Source organism: Micrasema longulum, unplaced genomic scaffold (genome assembly GCF_059751315.1).
Source record: "Micrasema longulum isolate JH-2025_06_02 unplaced genomic scaffold, ASM5975131v1 h1tg001134l, whole genome shotgun sequence".
Lineage (NCBI taxonomy): Eukaryota > Metazoa > Arthropoda > Insecta > Trichoptera > Brachycentridae > Micrasema > Micrasema longulum.
The window spans coordinates 276,610-297,644 of NW_028278322.1; the positions used below are offsets into that span (position 1 = coordinate 276,610).

Below are 21,035 nucleotides of genomic sequence, written 5' to 3' on the forward strand. Positions count from 1 at the left end.
ATTAGACACAAGTTAATATTAGGACATTCATGTATTATTTTTGTACTGTTTTAAGACTAAATAAGAAAGAAAAAAAGAGCACTTAAAAACGTTCTAGCCAAAATGAGAGAATAATATGCTATTGTGGTCATTGCTACACCCCACCACATCAAATAAAAAGTATACCTTAGCTTAGAGTAAATTGTAGTAATTAAAAAAATCAGAAGCTAAAAAAGCTTATAATTTTTGCAAGTACGATAAAATACAGATAAAATGGGTTCATAAGACAAAACACTGTTACTATTAAATTATTTCGTTTAAACCACTCAAATTTTGATGAGCTCTAAGTCCTGCCTGCTAATGATAACGTTAGATTATAATAAAGTACTGTTGTATTAAATTTTAAATAATTATTATGAGTCTATATTATTTACGTTCGTAAACATTATACATTATTGCGTATGCCAAAAGGATGACGCTTATGCATATCAATTTTTTTCAATTAGACTTTATTCAGTTTGTATACTTGGGACCGACGATTTATTTTTTGAGAAATAAATTACTAAAAAAGATGTATTGTCACAAAACATAAGTCGCCGATAAAAATATTTTTTATAACAAAAAACACAAACCTTTGTAAAAAAACTCAACATGGACTTTGTGGCATACTTCTATCAAACAACATTTTATTAAATATTAATGAAATAAATATGAATATGAAAAAACAATGTGAAACTAATAAAAGTTTGTTATTATTAGAGTAAGTTTAGAACTCTGTGTTCAGGCGGATGAAGAATACAGTTCTGGGTGTGAAATAAAACCAGAACCCTGGACGACTGCTTTCGACTCGATGGCTGCTCTCAGGTAAAAATCCTGACTAAGGAATTCGAGTGGAGATAGGTCTGCATCGTTGTGTAGTGGTTGACGTGTTCAACCATTCTTGAGGTCCCGGGTTCGATCCCTGGTAGGATGGGCGTAAAATATTGATTTCAAAGATTTTTTGAACTGCAATATTTCATTGTTCCTCGACTGGCACCTGAAGCGTAGGACTAGTCGCCTTACCTTAATGTAACATATTATGATCGAACAACGCTGCAAGTCAATGCCCTATGGACCACTGGGTGAGGAAAGAAGGATGATGATGTGGTACACATTTAGGGTTTATTACAATTAAATAATTCATCATCATCATTCCCTTTCCGCACCCATGGTGCATAGGGCACTGCATTGGTATACCAATCGCAGCATATCTTGATCACGCTTGTTACATGATGGTAAGAGGATCAGTCTTACGGATCAGGTGCCAGTAAAGGGAATTTAAAAGAGTCTATAGTGTAAAAACTACTACTACTACTATCACGCCACTTCTCCGTACGGGTAGGCAGAGAGAATGGACCGCCACACACGTCTATCCTGGCATATATTCCTAGCTTCTTCCACATTCATACATGCCCTTCGGTTCTGTAAGCTTTCGACATGACCAGACTTAAGATTTTGGTTTATCTGATCATGCCACGTCTTCCTTGGTCGTCCTCGTCTCACGTTACCGTTTATTTTCGCCATATATACTTGTTTTACCATTCATTCGTCGTCCATTCGTTCTACATGACCAAACCATCTCGGAGACCATTTCTTAATCTCATCAACTATACTCGACTTAAATTTACACTCTCGCTCGATTTCATCATTCGGAACCCTGTCGTACATTAATTTCGTAGCGTAAAAACAACATTTTAAATAAATATTTCATGTCAACCATGTCGGGAATCGAAGCCGAGACCTCTTCCATGGTGGCAAACGCGCTGACCACTACACCACGAGGCAGACATTAAAGAATTACAAGCTTAAAATTCAAGATTCAAGGCCTCCGTGGTCAAGACGCTTGACTCATCGTCGTTCCGGGTTCGATTCCCGGTGAGAACACAAAAATATAAAATGTGATTTTTCTCAAGCCTGGGTGCTCTGTGATGTAATTCACCACTGTAATTAGGCCTCCTGGCCTGTTGTGGTGCAAAAAAAAATGTAACAAAAATGTTTAAAAAAAAAAATATGTAAAGATAATGTTTTTTTGCGACCTCTTTAAATTCATACATTTGTATTCGATAATTTTCTTTTGCTTAAATTTTTATTTGAGTTATGCAATAAATGCAATTTATTTTGTATTCAGTTAGTTGAACAAATATTGAAAGAATCGGATTAAAACACAATTATTATATATTATTTGATAAAGACACACACATTGTTACTACGCGAACGATTTGTGAGTGGGAGGAGTGAAATCCGAGAGCAAAGTCCATTTGGTATAGAGAATATTCAATGTTGACGTAATAAACACTTAGGTAGTTTTAGAATCTATAGTTAAACTTTCAACGTTTACTGTACTATTAAACATAGGTTTTACAAAACTATCTTTTTTATTATATTTTCTTTTTGCACCACAACAGGCCTGGAGGCCCAATTCCAGTGGTGAATTACATCACAGAACACCCAGGCTTGAGAAAAATCACATTTTTAATTATTGTGTTCTCACCGGGAATCGAACCCGGAACCTTCCGTGCTTGAGTCAAGCGTCTTAACCACTACACCACGGAGGAACCCTTCATTGACATTAAAAATGTATTTATTGCGTAAAACACGAAAAATAAATATGATGCCATGAGTTTTATGAGAATTTAAAGAGTCTGTAAGACCACAAAAAATTGGTTTTACCACAAAAATACCACGCTTAACTTTGTTTTTCGCCCGATTGAAATTGATTAGCAAGGCAAAATAAGTAATAACTTCAGCACGGCTGGATAATTAATTAATTTTCAGTCAATCAACTTTTATGATCATAGATATCCCCAGACGAATTGTAGAAAAAAACGTGTTATTTTTTTTTGTTGACTCAATTTTTTACCGACCAGTGCAGTGGTGGTGTGGCTTTCGCACTGTGTAGTCTTGAGGACTCTGGTTCGACCGATAGTGTCCGCTCCAGTCGCCACGTGCTTATTATAAGTGTTGAAAGTATTAAGAAAATATGTTAATTACTATTTAACAAGCTTTACGAAAATAAATCAAGTGGAAGCTCTAATATAGAGTCAAACACATCACTGTCATTTCTATTTTTAGAATAGTTTAATTAGCTAACCTGATTACAAAAAAAATACAGGTACCCCTGTTATAAGAAAAAGAGCAAGAGTATAAAATTATTTTATATATAAGAACAGAAAAACATTTATTTTTTTAAATAAGTGAAGGCATGCATCCTTATCTGTCGATTGCTATAAGTACGTAATGACTTTTTTTTTTTTTTCATAAGTTGAAATGTGTATTTTGTGAGCTGAGAAATCCTCCTGAGGGACATGTATGGTTTAATATATCAGGGTTATCTATCACCTGTAGGCACATATATTATAAAATAAATGTTTTTTTCCCGAAATACATAAATTCATAAATTATAAAAAGACAACGACAAGCTGTTAGCTTATAGCCAATAAGCAAGAAGCTAATGTTATATGATTACTAATTTATTGTGTATGCAGATATTTGGTAGAATTCCGTAATGAAATTTAGTAAGGTATCCAAAACAAAAAAACTTTTATTGGGTTTAATTCTACGTTTTTAAAAATATGTGACGCGTTTCGTCTTGTTAGGACATTCTTGGTCCATATACAAATCATCAATACTTATTAAATACCCCCATAAACTATTAGCACTATTACGCATCATTAAACAGCAATTATTGTTAGTATATTAAGGATACTTTGTAAATATTTCAGTCAGTTTGACAATGTCCTAACAAGACAAAGCGCGTCACATTTATTGTAAAAAAATGAAAGCAGAATTAAATCTAATAAAAGTGTTTTATTTTGGACACCTTACCAAATTTCACTATACTATTACTATCCACAATGATTCTTTATTATTAATTTCCAGTACCTGGGTACTCCCAGTTCTACTTATGCGCTCATATGTGTTAAATGATATACTAAGCGCGTAGTATATTTTTAGATAATCTATGTAGTAAAACCTTCTATAAATAATTATTAACGAGACATTATTTAAAAGAGCCATTACCACGCAAAACTGCTGTCGTATTGATATTATCACAAGTTGAGTAATGAAACGTGTATTATTTATTAATTTATATCCCAAACTTATGTATTATTTCCATGATCAAAGGGTGGTGTGTACGTGATTCAACTGAACACGAAAACATTGTTGTTTCAAGGCAGAAAATCATACGCAAGTCAACGACCTCAAGGATCGACAGAGTGGAAAGCCAAAAGGACTATTGCATTCTTATCCGAGAAGTTGCGCAATATCTAATTAGAAAAAGTCCCTTTCAAACCGTAGCAACAAAATACTCCAAAATTTTGAAATGAACTCTGCAAGTCATAAAACAAACTATTTAACTATTTTAAATTCATATAATATTATACCAGCGTTGAGGTTTTAGCACCCATAAAAGGAATTGAAAAATAGTATGACGGTATAACATGGTAACAGTTTATAGTATATCGTATTTTTAATTTTAAGTTAATACATTTTACATTTTATTACAATGAAATTGTTTGTTTGGTGTCATTGCATGAACCACCTCGTGAAGGGGTGACAATACACGAAAAATTATATTTAAAAAGTACTTGCTTCAATTCTAAAAACATTCTGCAAAATTTTGAACAGCCTAATTCCACATACATAAAAATATAGATATATATTTGACAGCCGGGCCAAGCAAATCTTTATTTATATAAGGTGGAAAAATGAATATATGCGTTATAGCAGGAATTTCTACAATTTTAGGAGCAATTAATTTTATTTCAACTACGTATACATTATTTAGTCGAATTATAATAATTATTAGTTTCTGGAAATTTAATGGTAATAATGATTGAGAATGTACATTTAAAATGTGCAGGATCGATGAACAAATGTTGGCCAAGTACAAATTGCACTTTCGATAATATGTTTTAAATTAATTATCGTTACTAGATAAAGTGAGAATACAAATTTAATGTTCATTTGAAAAAGGTGTCAATATTATTTCGATAAAAGTAAATACATGAATAATCCCGTTATCGTGGCGTATTGTATGCTGTGTGAGCAGTGACAGAAGAAATGGTGAATTGTAGAGGCATCCCAACAGCTGGAAAAATAAAATAATTACAAAATGCACTGTTCAACAATACCTTTTCTAAGCACTCTTGACCGATGGCCTTTGGGTCGACTTTAATTTCCAAAACCATGGAATTAGGTTGGCTCACTAAGCACCACATTTTGAATGATTTATATATAACACTATAACTGATTCACCTTGCACCTTTAAAGTATTTGAAAAAAGTTTTTTTCGCGAGTCCCCCCGTCAACTTTACATTTATCGCGTACTCTTTGTGAAAGAAAAACTGAGATCGTTTCGTGGCTACGGCCATACTCCGCAAAGTATCTGACAGAAATGAATTTCGTCCGCCGCACAAATCTACTTATGAACAGCTGCGCTCGCGAGCGACACAAGACAGAACGAAACAAAACATCGGCGATGACAATATGGCGGATTCGCAGATAAGAGCTACCAACTTACACGACGTAATCAGCTCGAGCCCGCCATCCGCCATGCGAGCAGGCTGACAGTTCATTTTTCTCTTATTTTCATATTGTTGAGCCTGGTAAAAGCGATCTTGCGGGCTTTGCAGGTTAATCCGACGTCTAATTTTTCATTTTGTTACGTTGCTTTCTAGAGAATCTCAGTTGTACCATCGTATTTGCGTCGATAACGATTTCGCCGAATCATCGAATATCGACCGCGCTGAAGTTTCTCGTTCGTTCTGTGTAAAAATGAGTCTCGGTAGTTTCGGCCACGTGATTGGTGTTGTATGAAAAGTTCCGTTCTGGGCCGTGTGGCTCTTTGACGCGAAGGACGTTTGCGAACCGAGCCGAAACACTCGAGGACACGATTAATTATCGCCGTTAGCAATATGGATTCCAGAAAGTTGACCGAGGTCCTGCGGGCGTCCATCAATCCGGACCAGCGTCAGCAGGCGGAGGAGCAGTTGGAGCAGATACACAAGATCATCGGCTTCGCGCCGTCCCTGTTGCAAGTCGTGATGTCCGCCGAAGTGGAGATGCCCGTCCGCCAGGCCGGGGTTATCTACCTCAAGAACATGATCACTCAGAACTGGCTCGACCAGGACGACGGCGAGGAGCCGCTGCGCTTCCGGATACACGAGCAAGATCGCGCGGTTGTGCGGGAAACCATCATAGACGCCATTGTACAATCTCCCGACATAGTGAAGCTGCAGTTGGCTTTGTGCGCCAGAACGATCATCAAAAACGATTTTCCCGGCTGCTGGACGCAAATCGTCGACAAAATAGGACTCTATCTCGGCAGCGCCGACGCCTCCACTTGGTCCGGCGCACTCCTGGCCCTCTACCAACTCGTGAAGAATTACGAATACTCTAAGCTCGACGAGCGTGTTCATTTGATAGGAGCCATGCACCTCTTACTGCCCATGGTGCACCGCCTCATACTCACCCTGTTCCCGGATCCCTCGGACCAATCTTTGTTACTCCAAAAGCAAATCCTCAAAATATTCTTCGCCCTCATCCAGTATTCCCTTCCCCTCGACTTGATCACCAAGGAAACCTTCTCCCAGTGGATGGAAGTGATGAGGATGGAGGCCGATAAACCCATCCCCGAAGCGACGCTGCAGATCGACGAGGACGAAAGAGTGGAGCATCCTTCTTGGAAATGTAAGAAGTGGGCCTTGCACACGCTACACAGAATTTTCGAGAGGTACGGAAGTCCGGGACTGGTGAGCAAGGAGTATAGAGAATTCGCCGAATGGTACCTCAAGTCATTCTCCGGGGGTATTCTAGAAGTCTTGCTGAAAATCTTAGACCAGTACCGCAACAAGGTATTCGTTTCCCCGCGAGTTCTGCAACAAACTCTCAACTACATAACGCAGTGCGTCTGTCACGCGCACTCCTGGAACTTCCTCAAGCCTCACATGTTCGCTATAATCCAGGATGTCCTGTTCCCTATCATGTCCTACTCGGATGCGGACGAGGACCTGTGGGAGAATGATCCGCACGAGTACGTGAGAGTCAGGTTCGACATATTCGAGGACTTCGTGTCCCCCGTCACGGCTGCGCAGGGCCTCCTCTTGCACAGCTGCAAGAAGCGCAAGGACATGCTGCAGCGCACCATGCAGCTTTGTATGCAGGTCCTCACGGGGCAGGTGGGCTACAACAACCCTCGCCAGAAGGACGGTGCGCTGCACATGATCGGAGCTCTGGCCGAAGTTCTGCTCAAAAAGAAGGTTTACAAGGATGAAATAGATAAAATGTTGGTAGAATACGTGTTTCCCGAGTTTGCCAGCACTTTAGGGTACATGAGAGCCCGCGCCTGTTGGGTGGTTCACAACTTCGCTGAGATGAAAGTAAAGAGTGAACAGGTTCTGGTGGAAGCTCTCCGCCTGATAGTGAACGCGCTGCTTACTGACACAGACCTTCCTGTGAAGGTGGAGGCGGCCATCGCCCTGCAGATGCTGCTTAGCTCTCACGAGACAGCCGAAAAATATTTAGAACCTAAAATTAACATTATTACATTAGAATTGTTAAATTTAATCCGAGAAACGGAAAATGACGATATTACGACTGTTATGCAAAAACTGGTATGCTCCTACACCGAGCAATTAATGCCCATTGCCGTGGAGATATGTCAGAATTTAGCCACCACCTTCAATCAGGTCCTCGAAGCGGATGCGGGGTCAGACGAAAAGGCCATTACCTCCATGGGACTGCTAAACACCATCGAGACTTTAGTAAATGTTATGTCAGAGAATGTGGACGTCATGAGACGCCTGGAGCCGTGCGTATTGCAAGTCGTCGGCCACATATTTCAAACGGGGGTAATAGAATTTTACGAAGAAGCGTTTTCTTTAGTTTACGATCTGACATCAAAAACGATATCCCCCGACATGTGGAAAGTTCTAGAATTAGTTTACACAGTTTTCCAGAAAGACGGATTTGATTACTTTACGGACATGATGCCCGCTCTGCACAACTACGTGACCATCGACTCGGCCGCATTCCTTTCCAACGAGAACCACATCCTGGCCGTGTTCAACATGTGCAAGGCTGTCCTAACGGGAGACTCGGGAGAGGACCCCGAGTGCTACGCTGGGAAACTTCTAGAGGTTATCATTTTACAATGCAAAGGTCAAATAGACAGATGCATACCTTCGATAGTAGAATTAGTTCTCGGCAGACTCACGAGAGAAGTTAAAACCTCCGAGTTGCGCACAATGTGTCTGCAGGTCGTAATTGCTGCCCTATATTACAATCCTCAACTCCTGTTGAGCATATTAGATAAACCCTCCACAATAGTTCCCTCAGAATCCATAACCTCCCACTTTATTAAACAGTGGATTCATGATGCGGATTGCTTCTTCAGTTTGCACGACCGCAAGATGTGCGTCCTTGGACTTTGCACCTTACTTAGCTTGGGCCCCATGCGGCCGGCCTTGCTCAACGAAAGCATTAGCAAAATAATGCCAGCGTGCATAATCCTATTCGACGGCTTGAAACGTGCGTACATGCTGAGAGCCGCCGAAGAAGCGGAGGATGAATCTGAAGAAGAAGAGGACACATCGGATGGAGAGGAAGTCCTCTCCACCGATGACGATGAGATCGACGACCAGAGCGCCGACTATCTAGAGAGCCTTTCGCGCAAAGTGAAGAAAGAGGGCGCAAAGGCAGGACTGACAATTAACGACGTGAACACTGACGACAATACGGGAGATAGTGACTATGAAGGAGATGAGGATTATGACGCATTGGACGAAACTCCGCTAGAGAGTTACACGACACCTTTAGATGAAGCGGACTGCCCCGTTGATGAGTACATTGTATTTAAGGAAGTGATTACGGGTCTGTCGGCTTCGGAACCAGCCTTCTACGCTGCCCTCACAGCCAACCTGAATGGAGAACAGAACAAGGCTCTGCAGGATATATTTACCCTCGCTGACCAGAGGTGCGCGCAACAGGAGAGCAAACGCATCGAACAGAGCGGGGGATACTCCTTTACGGTTCCACCATCTGTCCCTACGACCTTCAAATTTGGCTCATAAAACAACACTCAGTATAAGATAATATATGCCCACGTATATTACAATAATATGCTGATTAGGAATCAACTATTTGCTATGTATTTTCTGATTTCAATGCCAAATTATGAATTAATTTATTTCGACCATTTCATTGTTAATCAAGAATAATGATAATTATTTTTTATTTTTTTATTTAGTGTATGGTTTTCATCATTTTTCATGCACTTGATAAATGTATTGGAATATAAACTGTAAAATCATACCTAACTTGTTTTACAAATTTGCACTTTGCATGTAAATATCTTTACTGTTAATAAAAGTGTTTCATCATTTAATTTATACTCAGTCATTTTCATTATCCTCATTCCATTGCAACTATTTTTATTTTTATTACAGCGTTCTCAACCAAGAATTTTTATTTACAGAGTATTAATATTAATGATGCTACAAATAATATTTAATCTAATTCAAACTCTCAAATAAAAAAACTTAAATTTACTAAAATGACAAAGAAATATTTCGAAGACTTGAAAAAAGTCTAGTGAAATCCGTAGGATCATTTCATTGAGGCTGATTAGCCAGCGCTCGAAGGACAATTTTTTTTTAACATGTAGGTAGTTAGCCGCAGCTAAACCATCAGGTAGCCGTATCTGCTAGTCTAACAAGAACATCAGTATGTGGTAACTTGTATTTCATCAAATCCTTTTACACTTGTCTCGGTGACTTCCAGAAAGTAGATATTTTTCAAATGCGCACCAAGGAATAAGGCTTTTTTTTACTTATTGAGATGGTTTGGTCATGTAGAACAAATGGATGACAAAAGAATAGTAAAACAAGTATATATGGCAAAAATGAATGGTAACTTCAGATGTGGCATGATAGGATAAACCACAATCTCATGTCTGGTCATGTCAAAAGCAGACAAAACTGAATGTGTGGCAGTCCATCCTCTCTGCCCACCTCTAAGAAAATGGTGTGATTGGTAGTCGTAGTAATTAAGTTTTCTTCTGTGTAGTAGAATTATTTTTAAACGCTTATATTTGTCACCCAGTAAACTGAACTAAAAGTTTATATTTGAAGCACTAACTTTGTGGTTATTCATTATAATAAAATAAATAAAACAACTTTGTTTTTAACCACTATGGTTAAAAACAAAGTTATTTTATTATATGAACTAAAAGTAATTGTTTTTTTTTTATTCTGATGCCTATGGTGGTAATGGGTAAGAATATTTGTGGTTTAATTTCGGACTAAAACAGAGATTATATTGTTGATGGAAATCCCTCACAGTGTATGACAAATTTGACCACTTTAGAGTAGAGAAAAAACTTTTTATGGGTGTTCCGTAAAGTTAAGACTTTGCATTTTAATCTTTACAATTAAAAAAAAAAATCTTTGTTTTAACTAGCATTATTTGAATATATTTACTGCTAAATGGCATATCTGGTTGATTTAGGCGGTGATGCTACATACGTAGTGATGAATTGCTATCGACAAGATAGCTCAAAAGCTCAAGTTCAAATGCAATTTTTTTGCTTCCATGTGCTGTTCTAAAAATTTTTGTTACTCTGAGGAAGTAGTGTTTTTTTTTTAATCAAAAGAAATGTGATATTTTTTAAACCTTTATTCTATATTTCCGCGTATGATATTCGAAACCAGCTTTGGAACACCGCTATTCCTTGGTCGATTATGTGAATTGTTTAATACAGAAATTAACAATGTAAAGCTAATTATATTCAACTATTTGCCGTGGCTCCAAGTCTCATCTTTACTGATATGTAAGTTCATGTAATAGGTAAGTTGTATTCCTATGACCTTTCCAAGCTCAAAATATTCAGCTATGCTTTGTTTAGTTAGTGGGTAGAAATAGCATTTTTGTTGACTCAACTGTACACATTAATAATATTGTTATAGCATAGTGCAAAATATTCATGAATCTAATCATTCTTTCAGTACTTGACTAATGCATTAAGTATACAATACAACTACATATTTGATTTGCATAATAAATGTTGATTAGTTAGCGTCCAGTCTAAATTTATACTTAATAAATAAATTAAATGAGATGTAGAGCTACGAAATCCGCTGTAAACATATTTTGAAAAAAAAAGAAATAAGGGTTTGTTATTGTAAAATGATAGTTTTTTTTGCAATTTGCTCATAAGTGGAAAACCTTGCAGACCGGGTTTTGTAACTCTTCAACTCCTATCAAGAATTATAGTTTTGATTATTTTAAAACTCAATTTTAAAAATGGTGGATTTATTTATGAAGTAGGTATATAATTTGGCAGGTTCTCATGGAGACATTGATCAAGCAAGAAAAAATATATTCAACCCTTTGCTTATATTTTAAGAAAAATGAATAAATTAGATACAACATTTGAATATATTATGTATTTTCAAATTCATACTCTTACTCTTAACCAATAAGGTAAAATTAAATAGAGATGATGCTTGATATAATGATTTGAAAAATGAGTGTTGTTGCGTGAAAATTGTCATGCAAAACGCAGAGTAGAGTAAAAAAGAGTAACTGTCTGTGCGAGTTTACCGTAAATTCAAAGCCGTTTGTTACACCTTTTTATGCTGCTTCATGTTTACTGTTTAGTCACAAGTTTGATTCCGGAACTTAGATTGAATGGAATACAAGACAGGTGCTGAGTGCTGCATCTAGTGTATACATGTAGGATTAGGTAGTTGTGGGTTGGAGCTCCTACCCCAGTCAGAGATTGACAGAAAACGAGGAGTTTTCTGTTGAATGCATATTTATTACGTGGCGAATAAGATACAGCACTTGGTTGTGTAGCGTGAGTGTAGCGGCGATGATAGGTTGAAGAGACTGCACTTGAACTACATGCTGGAACTGAGTGACTGCGTTGAGCTGGACTGAACTGGGCGTTGACTGCACTCTGTGGTCTCTTTATAGGCCACGTTCTTTTGTTATTGATTTCTCCGTGGTAGGAACGATGTTAATGTACTGCAGTACGATGCTCTCGTCTTTATTTGCAATACTGTTAGAGTTGCATAAATTGTTGCATTGGATTCTATAAAAAACGATGACTTGCTTCATCGGTCGTTGCACTATAATTTCAGGTAAAGTTATTTAGCACGTGTGTGTCATCGATCATAAACCTATACATATATATCAAGGCTCTTAATAGCGTTAACTGCACAGAAGTGGATTAAAATGCTGTTGAATAAATGGTTTAATAGACTCACATTTTGTTGTAAATTATACATTGCACAATAAACTTTAAAATAAATTAGCCGGTACTTGTTCAGTAATTATTATTTTAACGAAATAATGAGATAGGTTATGGTAGTAAACAACACCTAAGCAGCATCAGAAGATCCAAAGTTCGAAATTTATTTTATCACAACTTGTTACCGATTTTCTGAAACGATTATTTACAACTGAAAGAAAATAGAATGAAATATTTGGCTTAATTTTAAAGAGTATTTTTATGTTCTCTTTTTAAAAATTGCTCACCAAATTGAAAAGATTTAGTTAAAAACTTAATGATACGCGCAATTTTTTTATTTATTTTGAAAAATGAAAATTTACATTATATTTGTATAAACAAAATTTATTGCTATTACATTTTTGTGAAAAGGACTAGAATAAATTCTCTACATACGGATGAATGAATACATTAAAAAATAAATCATTTTTCTTCTTAAGGGGGAGAGAAATAAAATGAATGAACGTATTTTTCGCATCTTCTGCCCCATTTTTTCGTGTTTAATTTAAATAAGTACGTACTGACATTAATTTTTCAAACTTAATAATCCACGCAGCCAGTATAACTTTTATAATAGGATACATTTTTTTAGTAATGATTAATAATATTAATTTTTAAAAAGTTTATAAAAAAACCTAAAATAATATTTCGTTTCAACGATATGAATTGTTTCTTTTTACTTATTGCTTTATACTATTTTTATAACTTGGTCCCGTATATTCACAAAATAAGCGCCTGATCTGACGCCAGCGCCCGTAGCGATAGAAAACATAACTAGAAAATCATATGACTTGATCACTTGTCCAAGAATCTATTGATTTGGGTTTTCTTCACCACGGGTGCTTCTTATTCGTTTTTCCGAAATGGCTAGCCAAACCCAAGGAATTCAACAGCTTCTAGCTGCGGAAAAGCGAGCTGCAGAGAAAGTATCAGAGGCAAAAAAGCGTGAGTTCATTTATTAATAATTAACAAGACATTTAAACCAAAATCCCATAGTTTTTGGGTGTAACCACTTTCATTGTCATATTTTGCAATGAAGACGTTTTATCAAAGCGTATTTGATAATAAATTGTCTCGACAGTGCATTGTAAAACATTGTAAATATACTTATCTCCAGAAATAATCCTAAAATCGAATATTTAACTATCATAAACATTTTGACATTTCCTTCTAGTCCTTAGACTTGTCAGTCACAACTGTTTTGCGCATATTTTTGTCGAAATATTAAACAATTTGCTCTTGTATAACGTGCTTTGTCTAAATTGTAGTATTTTTCTCTTTAAATGAAATTATCTTAAACATCAAACCTCTTACATAAATGTGTGATAGTTAAAAATCTATTTAAGAAGCGAATTTTGCGGATTACGATCAAAGGATAGGGCATACTTTACTGTATGGGCAAATAAGTACCACGTAAAAGTATAGCCAACAGATTAAAATGTTTTAAATATCGAAGGATTTTTTTTATCAAGACCCATTTTAGATTTAACCTTAGAAGAATTTTGATACTCGGGTACTCTGAAATACTCCAGTGTAAAACCACCCTTCAAATAAATTTTTAATGTCGACCTTTCCATGAATAGAACTTGAAAAATTAAGCATAGTAGTCAAACGCGCCAATCACTAAACCACGCAAGGGACTAATTACAAACTTACTCGATTTCCCTTTTTGGTATTTTTGCTAGACTTACATACAGTTTAAATCAGGCCGTGGTCCCGTGGCTAGTGTTGCGCACTCATGGATCAGAGATCCGAGGTTCGAACCCCCCCTCTACTCCGACTTGATTTCCATTTTCTAATAGTGAATTATTTACAACTCATTGAAAATGGCCACCAAAACTGAAATACTTGGATAAATTATAAGAACGCTAATATTTATTTTTATTAAAAAAATACAAGCTGTAAAGTAATGTAGACTGCCATTGTCAAATAAATACATAAATAATAGATATATTACAACAGAGATGAAGAACATTTTATAGAAGGGAACAGTGCTTGTTGCTACCAAAATACAGCAATAGGTAAAAATTGGGCAGATCAAATAGGATTTATAATTATTTTCCATTTGAAATGACAATTATTTCTGAATAATTTAGTCTAGCTATCCAAAGGCATTTTAGAAAAAAAGTTGCCTTGCACATGTTATGAGCCGGTGTCCTGGACATTGTTTGGAGACCATAAATCTTCTTTACGATTGTCACCAGATCACCATGACCTCTGGTAGCTAGGATTGAAATGGTCTAAAGTCAGGATGTACTGGGAAGATATAGCTGGCTCTATCTTTCGTACGTTTATACTTGCAGGTATTCTTTTACGCAAGCAGATGATACCTACGGTCTCAGATGTGATCTTTGGCAGGAATTAGGTTAATCGTGATTGGACAAAGTGACCAATCACAGAACAGCATTCCTATTTCTGGCACAGTGTACTGTCATTATATTCCACAAACCACTAATATACTAATTTGCCCAGTATATTTTTACATGACAAAGTCTTTCCCGAATGTTTTTAAGTAATTGCAATTATGTTCTGATGGAACATTTTCTCATAATTTATATTTTAAGTACTGGAGTCCGGTGGACTTATGAATTGTACTAACCTTTTTAATGTGTGGTTCATTAAATGTGTTTGTAGAGAATTAAAATATATAATAGACTTATCAAGAATGATCATAGGTATTGCATAATTGTATAAAAATTAGGAATAATTAACATGTGATTCTGATAATTTTATAAAACAGTAGTATGTTTTGAAAACTGAGGCGTCCAGATGCAATAACCGTAAGGGTCATTGTTTGGATTATAAGGGAAAGTCTCAGCGAGGAAGAGAGAGTTCCTACCGAGCGGCTGCTAGAGAGACGTGGGCCGAGGAGACCGCCCGCTGGGACGCTGCACAGTTCCGGACATCACCGGCCGGATTCTGTTCTATTTACGGCTTTATTTTTTAACAATGTTTGTTACAATAAAGTGTTTAAATGAAAGTTCGCCAGTAGTTTGATTGGAGGAGTGAAGGCGACCCCCGCATCTAAAAACTCTGTCCGTGCTGGCTGCTTTTCACGTACCACTATTGGTTTGAGCGCGCACGAGGCTTATTTATTTTTTACGTTCAAAGGGCTATTACACATACGGAGGTTATAAACAATTTACAAATATAAAAATACAATTTAAAATGAAGAAAAAAAATATGCAAAAAAACAAATGAAAATACTAAATAGAAGCACAATTATTTTATTTTTTTAAAGAATAATTGGTTCTTGGCGTTTGATCTGTGTGTTTGTTCCCGAGAGAGTGAATTCTTATGAATTATGGCCTGTCATTGGTTGGTTTAAGTGGCCACTTAATTTACACACTGTAACATTCACCATTCTGCCTATGTTTAAATTTCTATATTCTTTTAATTCTTCCATCTGTTGATCTTTGTGAAGTTAAAGAGCTGAAACCTTTATTGATTTAACCTTTATAATATATTAATATTAAAAACTCTATTATTTGAAAGTTTTTATAATTCAATTTATTTCCAGTCATTAAAATATTTTTTATTTTGACAATACATGCTCGGTTAAATCTGTAAAACGGACCCTTGCGTGCAGGTGTTCACTTTAAGACCGTCTAGACGGATGGAAAACAAAAAAGGCCGACATAATACCATGCACTGGGCTCGTGGCGGGCACGTGTAAAGAGGGCCAGTCTCGATGAATAGGGTGGGGTATAGGGGGTTGAATCCAGTTCTCGTCTACAAACATTTTGAGAAGGCGAGAACTAACTTACGGAGACCCGTCACACAGGTAACAGTGCCGTCAGGAGCTTGTTTGTCACCGACCCCCACATATATGAGGGTTGTGTAAAAAATAAGGTTCCCAACGCTGTAAACTCGCCGCGCGAAATGCTAGACAAAATCCGGCAACACCATTGTGTGCGCTGGTTCCCCCACTCTAGATCCTGCCTTAGTAAAACTTGCTGTGATGTTCAGTGCTGACCTGACAGCCATCCGCGATGGAACCCCTGATCGCCGTCACCGCCAGGTGCAAAGTTCGTGCAATAATCCGATTTTTGCACGCTAAAAAGTTATCACCGGTTGACTGACGAAAGGCGTTAGACTGCACCACGACAATGCTCGCCCGCACGTCTCTTGCCAATCAAGAATTTAATCGAAAATTTTGACTGGGATCTCGTTGAACAGGCTCCCTATAGCCCTGATTTTGCACCGAGTGACTTCCACTTGTCTCCAAAATTAAAGCAACACTTGGGTGGACAAAATTTCGAGACTGATGAAAGAGTGCAACAACGCAAACAAGTCGTCAACAAAAATGCGTTGAAAAATCTGGTGATTATGTTGAAAAATAGTTAAGAAATTAAGCTTTACAATGATGTATTTTTTAGTTCAAATAAAGAATGCCTTAAACCTGAAAAAAATTTAGAAACTTATTTTTTACACAACCCTCGTATATACAAGAAACAGAATGATGTCCTTGTAGTTTTTAAAGTCTTATTATGTTTTGGATTAATATGTGGTAATTCGTGTTCTCCAGGTAAGGCCCGCCGGTTGAAGGAAGCCAAGGAAGAGGCGCAGGAGGAGATCGAAAAGTACAGGAAAGAACGAGTCAAACAATTCACAGAATTCGAAGCTAAGGTAAATTACGTTTCTCTTCAGACACGTATTTATGGTCACCCACCAAAAACCAGGGGAGCGATTACAAACACTATCTTCATCGATACTACTTGCGTCCATACATGTTTTCAGGAAGTCAAATAGATGGTGATGAATATAAATTGAATGTGAATATTTATTTTTCATAGTAGCAACATTTATTCTAAAGTGTTGCCATTTCGTCACACATGCTCCGTGACTACCTTATTTCTCTTTCGTCTTTGCGTAGATAAATATAGAGTGGGGTATGGGTAATCCTGCCCTGACTCTGATCACCCTCTGTATTCTGTATAATGGGCAAAGGATCGAAAAAGTTTACAGCTTTAAATACTTGGGAGCTCACATGACTGAGGATGGAAGCATGCTCACAAGTTCTCTTCAATGAGTTCTGCTGCTTGGCGAATTGGCTTTGCGTAAACTGAAACTCTATCACAACACTTTAATTGGTTGATTCGGAAGAACTAGTGATGTCGTTAAAAGTTATTTGTTTTTATTAAAATTTTCTTATTCAATGTCCTAATGTTTACTGTGCATTAGAAAATGTTTTTTATATCCAATTCCCCGTAGCACCTAAATTCCTCATTAGTATTTCCAAAATTAGGACTGAACAATTGCCAGTTTGGCATTGATCTTTAATTGTATGGACAGTCTTAACAGATTGTTAAGTATTTTTATATAATAATATGTCATATTGGAATCCTCTATTACTGAGTAGTTAGTTGTAATTGTATGTTGGTATTTTTGCAAAAAAATATAAAATATTTGGTATTTTCCAGCACATGGGATCCCGCGAGGATGTTGCTGCCAGAATCGAGAAAGAAACAAAGGTGAAGATTGAGGAGATGAACAAAGCTGTCGCAGTCCACAAGGACAAGGTATGCTCCACATGTTATTACCTACTTTAATCAATATACCTCGTTCTCTAACGAGAGTATCACAATTTCACCTACGTTTATATTACATAGTATAAAAACGTCTATTAACCACCTAAATTCGTAAAAAAACATAGCACTCCTTCAATTAAATCCTATTATATTTATTCTTCACACTTCCAGGCATCTCATCATACATTTTCATTCCTTTCTTTATTTATTCATTCAAAATTACACTCATTTAAATAATAATTAACTTATAAAGGCTTTTTAGGCTGTGTCCGTGTTAAGCCATAATAATTAACAATAAAAAATACAAAGCAAAATTAATTAGATTAAGTTATAACGACATGTGATGCAATAGAATAACAATCCAGAAATACAAGGTATAAGTAATAAATAAAAGAATTCCAAAGAATACAATGTAAAAAAGATAATCAGATACAAATATTAAAATATAAATTATACAAATTTAGATTCATACATAATCAAATAAACAAAATAATAGTATCATTGAAACCAACAAATAGTAAATATCGTAGTATAAATATCATTCGTTTGAAAATGCCCTAACAAGGCGAAACAATTGTCACGAAAAATTTTGTTTTTATATTTGTAAAAATAAAATAAAGTGTTCAGTAGACTCAAATCAGTGTTTGATTTCTTATATTATAAGTTTAAATATCATAGTATTGAAAAAAAAAACAAAATATGTAATAGTATGGTTGAAATCAATAGAAGAAGAATATATATATATAAAAACATAATTGAGATATGGTTTCTAGTAACTCACTCTATACTATAGTAAGAAATAGGAGTAATAAATAATATGCCAAATAAGAGTGAGTACTAAATTAAATAATACATAGTGACAAAACATAAAAATATCAAGATATACAAAAAACAAATAAAAGTAAAAGTATGGAAGGAAAGCAGATTTGTCAATTGTTGCTAATTGCTAATCTCGAACTTTAAAAAATTGACAACCTCGTCCCTATCGATGTGCAGCAACCAATTGCATGGGTGGTGTTTATACATTCATAAATTTTTAGATTCTGTAACTTTCAAGCATGGGAGTCTAATTCTATCCTAATTTCTGGTCATATAATAAATTATGTAGGTACATTAAAAAATATTTATTAAAACTATTAAGTTTTTTTTTTTGTGTATAAAGTATTTAATAGATTGAATTTCTCAATTTTAGTACCTACTTCAATTTAATCTAGTCACAGTGAAACAATTTTTAGTGTAATTTTATTTATTTATCTTATTTTTATTTTATTTATTAAGGAAATCATACAGTCTTTATATAAATACAAGGTACAAAAGAACAATTAAAAAAGTAAGACCAATTACAGATTTCACATTAATTTATTATTAATGCAGGATAGGGGAAAAATAATTAAATTCTATAAAATAAATACGTAAAAATATAAATATTAAATAAAAAGTACATAAAAGGGAGAAAACATTGTATAGCTCCAACTATACTTTCCTCCCCTCTCTCTCTGCTTCCATAAACATTTATATTTCTTAGTAAAAATTCACAACCAACAATGATTAATTAGATGCAGGTAGTCGATGTACATATGAATAAGTAAAAATTAAGAGTTGAAATTAAAAGTTAAAATTAAAAGTTTAAATTAAAAATTAAAAGTTAATGGTCAGCATATTGTCTTCCTATCAACAATCAGGTGCGTACGATGAGTCATGATGGATTATCTTTTTACAGGTTGTGCAAGAGATATTGAAACTGGTGTACGACATCAAGCCGGAGCTGCACATCAACTTCCGCGTAGGGTAATCACCTCAGCCCCCGTCCGATCTAGGGGGGCGGGCTCCAGCGCTGCCCCCTAGCAGGGGGGGCTCTCACCCTCGCCCCCCGAGACACCCCACTATGCCATCTGCGTGTGTACATAGCCTTCGCGTGTAAATACTATTCCAAATTATATAACCGTTCACGTTCTAGAGAAGCTAAACTTTGAGAATATTAAACAGAATCATGTTTGACAAGTACCGGAAATTTAATTTATAAATCTGTATGGCTTATGTTGAACTCGTTTTGATATATCACATCGCCCATCCGATAAAATAGACTCGGCTCAAAATAATCAGATTTTTAGTTAAGTATACAGAATAAATTATAAAAAAAAGTTCTCATATGCTAAAACATAGACAAAATTCTCGCTTTACAATTTACCCGCTTGATGGCTGTATGACACACACTTATTTAAACGCCGCCGTTGTTAAACAGTGTCATATTTTAAGTATTTTCTTTATGACATTTGATTTTCTTTGAATAATGTTGTAACCTTTTTCAAGACAAATCTAAATATATATGGACACATCGGCATTGCTTTAAAGGGTGAAAAGAAAAACAAAATAATTCAATAAAAAATACATGTTTTTAAGAAGTGTTAATTTAGTTTTTTTGCTCTGCTGTTTCGAGTTATGTCTTTTCGGATGTGCGATATATTTTATAGTATCATTGGCGTAAGTAAATCTTAAGTGATTTAATTACATTTAAACCTGTATAAAATGGTTGAAAAACGCTTCATTTTGCGTGTATTTATATAATACATATATAATACGATTACAATAAATTATGGCGTACAAAAATCATGATGCCCTAAAACAAAATGAATCATTCGCTGTTTATCAACAAATGCTTATCTATTTCAACTCACATTTAAAATATTTAGATTATAATATATTATGTATTTGTTAATTAGATACATGTAATGTACTTTAAATGACAATGTTACGTTTTCGTATTCATGTCTATTCAATATCCTTCCTTGGAGATGTTCAATGTAGATTTTAAAATGGCCACTTGTCATTCAAGAAAATGGCCGCTGTGTTCCCGAGTTTGGATATACAAAAATATAATATTAATATTAAGTTCATTCTCCTGTATTTAGTTGTGTGAATCGTTTACTGTGTTATCATTCCACTGTTACTTCTGAAATGTATGTATTTTGAAATTAAATTCAAGATTGTTAATCTTTTGTGTATTAATTGAGTAGATCACTTCGCCAAGCATTTAGCTTTCTTAGTAACATTTCCTGATCAACATACATATGATATATACATCCAGTCAGGGAATCTACATCGGTTATCTTAGCACAAAATAATATTTATGTACAGTATTAGTGTGAAAATAAAATACTTATTTTAAACTGTTTTTCAGTCTTTCAATTCAA

The 21,035-nt window shown here is 35.5% G+C and overlaps 3 protein-coding genes across 3 annotated transcripts in view; 2 read left to right on the top strand and 1 right to left on the bottom strand.

Annotated features, from left to right (window-relative positions):
* The window catches only part of dnr1 (E3 ubiquitin-protein ligase defense repressor 1), a 70,824-nt gene extending 65,342 nt beyond the window's left edge, over nucleotides 1-5,482 (bottom strand). The window contains exon 1 of the mRNA XM_088233629.1: nucleotides 5,154-5,482. Coding sequence (XP_088089755.1) covers nucleotides 5,154-5,240 — 87 coding nt within the window. The 5' untranslated portion in view covers nucleotides 5,241-5,482. The remainder of the gene's footprint in view (nucleotides 1-5,153) is intronic.
* Nucleotides 5,483-5,617: 135 nt separating this feature from the next.
* msk (importin-7 msk) lies at nucleotides 5,618-9,410 on the top strand. Its single transcript, XM_088233628.1, has one exon. The coding sequence runs from the start codon at nucleotides 5,937-5,939 to the stop codon at nucleotides 9,090-9,092; it is 3,156 nt and encodes a 1,051-aa protein (XP_088089754.1). The 5' UTR covers nucleotides 5,618-5,936; the 3' UTR covers nucleotides 9,093-9,410.
* Nucleotides 9,411-13,079: 3,669 nt separating this feature from the next.
* Nucleotides 13,080-20,835, top strand: Vha13 (V-type proton ATPase subunit Vha13). The gene is made up of 4 exons (XM_088233622.1): nucleotides 13,080-13,258; nucleotides 16,842-16,942; nucleotides 17,737-17,835; nucleotides 19,565-20,835. The coding sequence occupies exons 1-4, from the start codon at nucleotides 13,177-13,179 to the stop codon at nucleotides 19,634-19,636; spliced, it is 354 nt and encodes a 117-aa protein (XP_088089748.1). The 5' UTR covers nucleotides 13,080-13,176; the 3' UTR covers nucleotides 19,637-20,835.
* The last annotated feature ends 200 nt before the right edge of the window (nucleotides 20,836-21,035 follow it).

Excerpts from the sequence above, each read along its gene's own strand:
- msk (XM_088233628.1), top strand. The coding sequence starts at position 5,937 with ATGGATTCCAGAAAGTTGACCGAGGTCCTGCGGGCGTCCATCAATCCG.
- Vha13 (XM_088233622.1), top strand. The coding sequence starts at position 13,177 with ATGGCTAGCCAAACCCAAGGAATTCAACAGCTTCTAGCTGCGGAAAAG. Across the intron at positions 13,259-16,841 it reads AGTATCAGAGGCAAAAAAGC|GTAAGGCCCGCCGGTTGAAG; the intron begins GTGAGTTCATTT and ends CGTGTTCTCCAG. Across the intron at positions 17,836-19,564 it reads TCGCAGTCCACAAGGACAAG|GTTGTGCAAGAGATATTGAA; the intron begins GTATGCTCCACA and ends ATCTTTTTACAG.